General features: G+C 45.4%; 1 protein-coding gene across 1 annotated transcript in view; it reads right to left on the bottom strand.

Annotated features, from left to right (window-relative positions):
* Positions 1-6,351: 6,351 nt before the first annotated feature.
* Positions 6,352-10,075, bottom strand: part of LOC104536870 (desmoglein-2-like) — a gene marked incomplete at its 5' end in the record, with an annotated part of 6,309 nt that continues 2,585 nt past the window's right edge. The window contains 2 exons of the mRNA XM_010179605.1: positions 6,352-7,374; positions 9,832-10,075. The exon at positions 9,832-10,075 is cut by the window's right edge and continues 3 nt beyond it. Coding sequence (XP_010177907.1) covers positions 6,352-7,374; positions 9,832-10,075 — 1,267 coding nt within the window. The remainder of the gene's footprint in view (positions 7,375-9,831) is intronic.

Raw genomic sequence — 10,075 nt, 5'->3', positions numbered from 1 at the left:
CATTTACCCATCTAATACTAAGTCTAATTTGCTTGTTTCTTTGTTTTAAGAGATGCCTGAAAAACCTCATAAAGAACTCTGAATGGCTCTGATATGGTTTGGTTTGTTTGTGTTAGGGAAAAGTATTTTATTCCAGTGAGGCAGAGTGTAGGAAGGAGGAACATTCCCTCTCCAAGTTGCCAGGACTATAGAAAATTAAATATTTTTATGGATCTGTATTTCAACTCTCCCACATCTGGCTTACAGGAACAAAACAAAGGCAGCTTTTTCCTTAACAGATCTATTATTTTGACAGTATCTCTCTAAGGTCCAGATTCAAAAGGAGCGGGAGAGGCTTTGTCTTTCCTGCTGTTGCAAAAGTCAAGCTTGCTGGCTACAGGACAAAAGCATTAGGTGTATCATGGGATGATAAATGGCAAAAAGGCGAGCACTCCTGCACACAGAGTAAGTCTGTCCCTGTCAGCACTAGCTGTGTTGTTGGATGTGAGTTACATCAGGTGCAATGTATCATCTGGGAGACATGATTTGGCTCCATATAAAAGCTGATGCTGTAAGTACATAGTTCTTTCTCCTTGGAAGCTCTGCTTCTAGTTTTCTTCTTAGGAAAGGATGAAAAAGTAACTGGTAATGCTTGCAGATTAGGAAAAGAAACCTGCCTTACATTAGAGAGGAGTTTTTCACAAAGGGAAGAAATCAAAGGTAGTGAGGAAGGCAATCAGCCAGGCTGGAGGTCTCCCAGGGAGGCTATGGCAGCTCTGCCCCTGGTACCCAGCCCAGGGCACTGTTGCAGCCCATGTCCTCCTGCTGTCCAGGTCGCTGCCACCGAGCTAGTCCCAGCAACTCAGCACCCACAACCATTCTGTGTCCCACAGCTGCTCCCACATACCCCATCCCTGGCAGGAGAAGGGTAATTGGGTGCTTCGGGAGGCTGGATTCCAGGCCTGAAGGAGACCCATCAGTTGGTACCAGCACTGTTCTCTAAAACTCCTACGCTCCCCCAGCGTTTAAACTTTAGCCACGCTTCAAAGACCTTGGATAAACGTTAGCTGGGGAATCAATGCAGTTTGTTGCTTAATCACTGGGAGGTGACATCTCATTTCTAGGTTTTATTTGCTAGAGATAAGAGATCTAAGAGAAATACTCTGATGAAACATTTGAATTGTAGGTCAGAAACCAGCTTGGAGCTGAGGTGGGAGGGCTATAAACCCTACTGCCCCCCGCACCCTGCAGAACAAACTGTTTGCCATGCAGTTTTCCCCCCAGCATGTCCACAGCACCTTCTGGAGGCATTCCCACCATTTGGCTGAAGACACTGTCATATATTTAAAAGGAATGAGTTTCAGGACAATTTTAAACCCAGTGCTATCACTTTGTACACCCATTTCAGTAACAAAATCATGAAGTAACTAGAGGGAACATCTGCACAGTGCGAATCCCTCTCTCCCTGGGCTTCCCCAGCTAATGATAGAAGGTTTCCCTCAGCATTTGACAATTCAAAAAATTTGCTTAGCATTAAATAAAAATACAATATTCAGCTGCGACCCCTACCCTCATACCTTCTTTATTACAGCCTCAGTGAACAGGGAGCTGTAAAAATGAGGGCGGCCTTTCCACACCACTACTTCCCTGCCATGCAATTGGGGAGAAGCTGCCCAGCCCTACTCTGCTTCAGAATTACATCTGCAGCTTTGCCTGCTTTGGTGTTTTTTCTGGCTGTAGAAATAAAGACGTGGTGTGGTGAGGAAGATAGCATGGGCCACTGGTACCAACTAATGGTACAACGTATTCTGTCCATATTCTCTTGGGCTGCAAAACCTGAGATCCTCCAGCACTTGGTACTGCCCAGGCAGTTGTCCTTCATGGCAGGCCAGTCAGCAGAGAACCATGGACATGGTGTGGCAGCACCTGAGGTTAAACAAAAGTGCCCAGTTTTGGCACTTCTTGTGGGAACAGCTTTCAGCATCCGTTCTTCATAGACTGTATTGCCATCTCTTCCCTCTCTTGGCGCGGCGGTCCTGAGTTCGATTTTCAGCTGCCAAGATATTGAGCATTTGGATGTGCTGGGAATCTAACCACCTGGAGTGTCAGCTTCTGAGGTGAGGCCACCCAGAGAAACTGGGAGCTGGAGACTGCAGCCTCTTTGTGTGGTTCAAAGGTCACAACAGCTATGTTTGTGCTGCTGTTTCTTGGCAGAGACTCTCATGGGAGGGCTGGGCTTATCTGGCAATCAGGTCCCTGCCCCACGTTAGTTTTTATTCAGTGATTGCTGTCTGCAGGGAGAGCAGAACACAACGTTTCTCCTCATCCAGTCACCTCCCTAATCTGCTGTCCATTTGCCTCAGGTGCCTGCTGTCCTGTTCTCCCTTGACATCAAGCTTCTCCTGGATCATGCCAAGAGACCTTCTCATCCTGTATTCCATAATCATCAGTCACCATAACTGGATGCCTAGGTTAGAGGGTCTTCCCAACAGGACCTTCAGCCATCAGCTTCCTCCAGAGCTGGAAGACATTTCTGTGTATTTGGTAACCCTCAGTGGCTTGCTTTGCCATGCACCTGTGCCTTGAATCCGTGCAAACTCTGCCATTCACAGCAGCTTTTGTAACGGACCACGTACTTCAGCTACAGGTATGGACTGTGGGGCAGAAGTAGTGTCTGCTCCCACATGGAGCATCCCAGGCTGGGAGAGCAGTCGATTCAAATCCCTCAAGGAAAGGCAAGAAATCCAGAATCCTTAGCCATGCTCTGCCCCCCACCATCCCCAGCTATGACACACGGCACAGTGCCAGCCCCACCACCAAGCTCCAGCCCAGGTCGATGTGGGCAGGGCTGGGGTACGCGCGTTTGGAAGCTGCAGCCTCTGGGCCAAAGCCTACACAGGCCCAGGTGGCCAGGAGCCATTTTGCCTGTTGTGTCAATGAAAACATATCTGGTAGGGGGCCTGCCCTGCAGCTTGGGGTGCGATGGCAAATTTTGCATGATGCAGTGAGCACATACAGATCCTCAGGCACGTAGGGGCTGAACTTTCTAGCTTGTCTGCTTCAACATGGGCTCAAGCACAGCATGCAGTTACCTCTCTAAGCCCCTGGAGGCCCTGTCTGGCCTAGCCATGTGTCCTCACACGCTAAATGTGATTTTTTTTTTCTTTGCCCTCCTGATTTTCACTCAAGTTGGTTCAGCTGGAGGAGCACATTCGAAAGCCTGCACTGGTGCCAGGCAGAGGACAGCTTTCCTAACCACAAGGCAGGAAAAGCAGATAGCTGTCACTGTGCTTTGAGCTCACAGGGAGCTCAAAGGCTATCAGGTGGGAGAAGGGGCCAGTAAAGGAGACAGCCAGTAGCTCTGCTACCACAGTGCAAGCAGTGTGATGCATTTTTGGGATGCCTCAAGGCCATAAACACCATCACTCTCCTGGGCAGAGGAGCTGATTTATTTAACTTTTTAAAAACTGATTTACTGCTGATAACCCCCATAAGGTTCAAGCCTTTGATGGTGGACAACGGTCACGTTCCCAGGAAAGAATACAGCCTGGAAGAGATCGTCCTGTCTTGCAACACCTAGACTGGCTCCAAGTACATGCCAAAAGAAATACTTGCTTGTGGGTGTTTGGGACAGGCCCTTCATTTGCCCTTCTGCTGGGGACAGCCGCATCCTTGCTGGGGCTTGCTGATTCATACTCATGGAGTCTGACATGCTTAGTGTGGATCCACAGGAGAAACAAATCACAGAGGAGCAATGTGAATACAGTGCCTGTCACACTGGTATTTCAGCATAACCGTGCTCTGTTTTTAGATAAGAAAATTACAGACTTTCTTTGTACTTCTGAAGTCAGAATGAGACATATCTCATAAAGATAAGGGTCTAGGGCTAGTCCCAGTCTCAGGGTTATCTAGTGGTCAGATGCTAACCAGGCGTTCCCATTAGTTTGGGTCTGTGCATTCCTCCCACCAGCCACTATCATTTACAAAACACAGCTCCATTAGAATGGACTTACTTAATCTGATGGATGTTCTGCCAGCATTAGCACAAGCTGATAGCATGAAGTCTTGGTACAAACTCAGACAAATAATGGAGATTCACTCTTAACAAATCGATTCAAATAGACTCTTTACAGCACTTGCACATCTTCAATAAAAGTTTATATATAAACAATACACAAGGAAGTCAGGATTTCTGTGACACAGTCTTGACTCTTACATCCTCTTCTGGATGTTAACAACTGTATGTTTTACAACTATAAAACTGAGTCAATATTTTATGCCATGCTGTTTGGAAGTATAAAGTGATTTTAAAGAGTTTCACTCTAAGCCCAGTAAATCTGTGGAAGGGATACTGCTGTCTTGCAAAGTTAACAGGACACCAACTTTTATTACATCCGTATCTTTCATATATTCCTTCAGGCTGTTTAGGAAATCCCAATCCTCATTCTATCTTTAAACTTTATTTGTAGTAGAAAAGTCAGTGTTTTAATGCGGTAGCTGTCTTAAAACTGAGCAAAGAATTTAAAAAAAAATACAGCAGAGTTTTTTTTATTTTGAGATTGCATAAAACCACAGAAATACTCCATTAAAAAAATCAGAAATAAGTTCATTTCTCTAACTGCAGGAAAAAGTAGTGACCACTTAAAACCGCATGCTTGCTTAAAAGTAAATACACATACTTAAAAAATGAAGTTTAAGAGATAAATAACCAAAAGGTCCAATCACACGAGTAGTTTTATTTGCTTGGAAGTACTCCTCCACTTAATGTAATGGCCCATCCACCCTGTTGAGCATAGCCATAGTTCCTACTTTTTATGTTCATGTTTTTGAATCAACTTTTTACATCCTTATCAGTAATATCATCAAAATGAAAGCACTTCTAGTTAGAGGCAAAACGTATCGGTGGAAAACATAACACGTCAGCTGCAGAACAACTCCAGTACAGATGGAGGCAACCAGAAAGCCCTGCAGGTGCAGGGGCTTTGCATTAGCACTTGGCCAGCTTTGCTGATTTTATAGGTATGAGATAAACATGGTACCAATACCTAATCTAAAACACTTCTTTCTGCTCTGGCAGAACATGCGGAGTGTATGGCTGTAAAATTCACTTTAAAGTGTTTCAAACTGCATAAAAATAAATATTTATACGTGCATATATACATAGTGCCAAACAGTATACAGTATTCTCTTCTGCTTTTACCACACAAACTTCATGAAAAGAAAAGTAACTTTAAGTGTTGCAGAATTATAGGGAGCTTTCTCTTGTCTTGTCAGAGCTAAGGAAAGCTGCACTACACAGGCCACTTGAACTTTGGTACTGGAGCCAACAGAACCTCACACACACACACATATATACACATATGTATGTATGTATATCAAGATGCATTTCTGTGCTTGTATCTGTGAGTCCACAGAATTAAAAATCACTTAGTTAATTGCACTTGTAAATCAGATCCTACAGATGTCTAAGGGCCATAAACTTTGCTAGCAAAGCCACTGACTGAATGTCTGGCTCTAAAGCTAAGGTAAATTTTGGCTGTTTATCACACATTATTAAAGGACCAGTTAGGAGCCAGTGAAAAATCTATACGATGCTTACTTGCCCACATCAGCCTAGACCCACACCAAATAACGGAATTTTTACATCAACGTACCAAAAAAATTGCAGTTCTCTGCTTTTCTGCTACTTGCTCTCTTTAGCTCCGTGCTAATATGCAAGTATTGATTGCTTATGGTACACACGCTGATAAACCAAAGTCGTGACGTCTCTCCAGGAGATCAGCACACCACTGCCCTGAGGACATACTGGCTTTGGTGGCCTGGGCGTCTCAGGAACGAGAGATTTCTTAGCAGTCCACCAAGGTGCAGAGATCTGCAGCTGTAGCTCAGGGGGAGCTGCCCTGGCACACAAGGTAATGGCAAACATGAAATGAGGAACTGATGCCCCTTAGTGGGGACTTCAGTAGATAAACTCAACAGCAGCGCAGAAACCTAACTTGTCCTTTGCACACTACTATCCATCACTAGATTTTAGACTTCTTTCTCCCCCCCCCCTTTTTGTAATTATGCAGTTGTGGTTACCTGGTATTATTACACTAACTGAATAATAAAAAGCAATTACAAAAATAGCAAACAAGGAAAAAAATGTATTTCTCACATCTTTCCACTACAAAAGCATTGCTGCCATTGTTGCCAAATAACAGCAGATTTTCTTACTAACTTCTTGGTCATATTCTTTATTTATACACACTATTGCAAGTGAGTCCATGTCATTCTAACAGCTCCAGCAAATTCGGGTCTCAAAAAAAGCCCGAGGCAAGACAAATGCTGACCTGAGGGCACCAGACTCCGCCACCCCTGCAAGAGGCCAGGCTATGAGCGAGTGTACTGCACTGTGCTGTATTTGGTCACTCTGGAAGACTTGCTCAGTGTGGTGCTGGCAGGAGGTGGCCCCTCTAAGGTGGACCCTCCCTGATTAAGCAGTGAGTCTGTGAGCACCATGTGCTCTTTTCTTCCCAGGCTGGCACCTGCTGCCTGTTCGGCTCTGCTCTGCATCCCCGAGGCTGTCACTACTGTTTCGTTTACCACCACGCCGCGACCTTCCGCCAAACTGGGGAAGCTGAGCGAGCCCTGCTCTGCAGCGGGCACAAGGACCCTCTCCCGCTCCCTCACGACGACATACTGGGAGTCAGGGAGGTCCTGAACCATCAGGGCTCCTGCACCCGTGCCCTCCGACTTCACCATCCTCTCCGTAACCACCACATTACTTCCATGCGGCAAACTGGGGACTTCCACCATACCCTGCAAGCTCGATGCGGGTGCCAGCACTCTCTCTGTCACCACTACATTCTCCTTAAACTGAGGGTCTAGCAAGACAGTGGCCGAGCGGGCAGGAGCCCCTGCAGAGTAGGATGTTTCCATCACGGTGAAATTGGTGTCCATGTGAGCCGTGGGGAGGGGCCGGGTGTCGTGCTGCCTGGAGCAGGATGCAAAGGTTGTTTCAGTGACCACCTCCTCGGACACTCTGTCTTCTCCTGTGCCACCACTGGCATGCACTGATGGGGCGGACTGGAAGTGGCTGCCTGAGGTAAAGGCTTGTTCGGAGCTGGAAGCATTTTGCTGATCTAGGAACCGCGACTTTGTGTCACCAACACCGAAACCTGATTCATTCCTGGAGCTCCCATCTTTCACGTTGATGTGTCTGCCTATGCATATTTCTGCTAAAGTCTTAAATTTGTCTCCTAAGTCATCAAGAAAGTGGTCGTCAAGATCACCGTCAATAAAGCTGCAGCAGCCGATGGAGCCGTGGGGGGAGCCTGACTCTCCCTGGGAATAAACCAGGAGACAGTCATTTGCAGCTTGGGCTTCATCTTCATCCGCAAAGGAGACAGCTTTCTATAGAGAGAAAACAAAAGTAAGCAAAAATTCATTAATGTCAGCTCTAGACTTAATAAATTTGAAAATCAGGAATGCTTGGTCAGAAAGGTTAAAATAAGAAAATTTAACTGAACCCACAAAAAGAGTCAACCAAGAGAGGGCAGTACCTAAAACTGTTTTTTGCTTTGTTTGACTTCTAGTGCTTTTTGCTACTTCGAGCTAACTAGTCTGAACTTGACAGTATACTTGATGAGAAGAAAAATCTCAGATTAAATTGAAAACCTTGGGTACTATCATCACCTGCTGCTTCTCCTACCAGGCACTGTGCTGTTTGTGATACTGCTTCATCTTCACAAAGAGATTGCTTTTATTTTGGTTCAGTGAATGAACTTCACCTCTAACCAGGTTTTTGTGGGAGAGTGTCCAAACCATGCCTGAGAGTATCCTAATGTTTAAACACACATTTAATGAGTACATGCTGACATGCTATCACCTGCCACAGCCCTTTTCACTAGCATAGCCTGCAGGATCACACCCAAGGAGCTCAACAGCAAACAAACCACAAAGTTAAATGGCTTGGTAAGTATGGGAACACAGTCCAGCATATAAATTTTTAGGCTCTATGCAGGCTACTGTGCAACAAGGAGGGCTCACAGGTTCTGGCTATAGTGTTTCCAAGGCCAGCTCAGTCTGAAAGCAGCATCTGCAATGGAGTTGTTGCTGGTGCTAGTACAAATACCAGTGCTTGCACCAGCTCCAGTTCCAGAAGTGAAGACAGCCAAATCCTTGAACCAGCTTTACCCAATACAGTTGCTGGCTCATGCTCAGAACCACTTTCTGCCACATTTGAACTTCTGGAGTGTATATTAGCTCAGGCATCTGTGTAGTGTGGTACATATCCAGAACCAAATTGACTTTGTATGTTTATCTGCATTTGGTCCTGGAAGTAGACACATTACCTGAAATACTTCTACAAAAAGCAGGGCACATCTGAAACTATTTGGTTTAGTAACTTGTCTGGGTTTTGTTGTTTTTTTTTTGTTTGTCGTATTTTTAATTTCCTGAGATATTTTAGCCTCCCAGAAGTTTGCTTACAGGAAAGCTGGAGAGAGACATTTTACAAGTGCATGCAGTGATAGGATAAGGGGTAATTGTTTCAAACTGAAAGAGGGTAGATTTAGATTACATATTAGGAAGAAATTCTTTACCCAGAGTAGTGAGGCACTGGACAGTTGCCCAAGGAAGCTGTGGATACCCCCTCCCTGGAAGTGTTCAAGGCCAGACTGGATGTGGCCTTGAGCAATCTGGTTTGGTGGGAGGTGTCCCTGCCCATGGCAGGGGGGTTGGACTGGATGATCTTTAAGGTCCTTTCTAACCCAAACCATTCTTTAATTCTAAGCTGTAAAGGTTACTTTAGCATGACAGTTTCAAAGCCCTCCTGCAGGACTTCAGTGGGCATCTATGCTTAAAGTATGTCTTAATATTAGGAAGCTCAAAGAGCGGAAGCAGAAGGAAAGCAGAATTACTACTGTTGCATCTGTTCACCCAGAAGACTGGTAGCTAGAGCACTCGCAGACATATAGATGTCTTAAGCTCAAATCTTTCTCTGGCCTGAGATATGGATTCAAAACTGCAGAGACCCTGCAGAGCCGCATCATCAATCAGCTGTAGGCTGTTAGTGTGAAGGTGTTTTATTTGTAGAATTGAGGGATAACCTGTACACTCCCTGGCATATGGAAGTGAAGCTTCCACGATAAGGCTCACCAGCCTAAGGACTAATGACGTGTGTTACACAAAGAGGAATAGCTGCAGTGAGCAGGAATAGCCTATTGGGCAACAGTTAGGTTACACACACAAAAAAAGTCAGAAAGGAGATTGCAACACGCACCGCATACACTTCTGATGCATGGCCCTTTACCCAGGTCCTGGGCAAAGAGACAAGTCCAGCATCACTTACTGCATCAGCTACTTTGAAAATGCAGACCCACCCTCCACCGTTTGACACCTACAGCTTATTTTTCAAAAGCCTGCTTCACTATAAAGTTATGTAATGTAGCTGTGACTCACGATGACTCATAGGTACCTCCCTACAGGCCAGTTTAGTGTCCGTAAGTCCTTGAGATTTATACCACATAATCTTTCTCACGGCTTCTTCCTGGGCAAGGGGTTCCTTGGTCATGGCTGAATATTCTGGATCCCATTCCCAAGTATCTCCCTCGAGAGAAGTGTCTCATGGGAGACCTTGTAAGCACACAGTACTACAAGACTGAGGATTGCCATGCTCCAAGTCCTATGTGTAAGCCTAATCCAAAAATCCTTAATGCCCTCAACTCCACATGCACACAACTCTAGCCACTGTATCAAGACTATTTATATATACATATGTACTCATCTGTGTTTGTAATAACATGAACAGCATTGCATGACACCAAGTGTAAATATCAAAATACTGTTATTCCCAAGTCATATGCTTACGTCATTGAAGTAGTCTCTTAAAAATTCTTCATTCATGGCTCCTGCTGCTCCCACTGCAACTCCTCCTCCAGCCACCAGCGTCTTGCCTTCTACACCTGCCATGCCTTCAGCTCCTCCAGCTGCCATGGCTCCGTATTCAGCACCAGAAAGGAGATGTCTTTGCTCTTCCCATCTCTCCTTGGTAATGGTGTTTTGATGCTCTCTCAAATGAGAGGCAGAGCTGCCTCCTCCTGTTGCAGTTTCC

The sequence above is a fragment of the Mesitornis unicolor genome, unplaced genomic scaffold (assembly GCF_000695765.1).
Source record: "Mesitornis unicolor isolate BGI_N332 unplaced genomic scaffold, ASM69576v1 scaffold24262, whole genome shotgun sequence".
Lineage (NCBI taxonomy): Eukaryota > Metazoa > Chordata > Aves > Mesitornithiformes > Mesitornithidae > Mesitornis > Mesitornis unicolor.
This window is presented reverse-complemented; position numbering and strand designations above follow the sequence as displayed.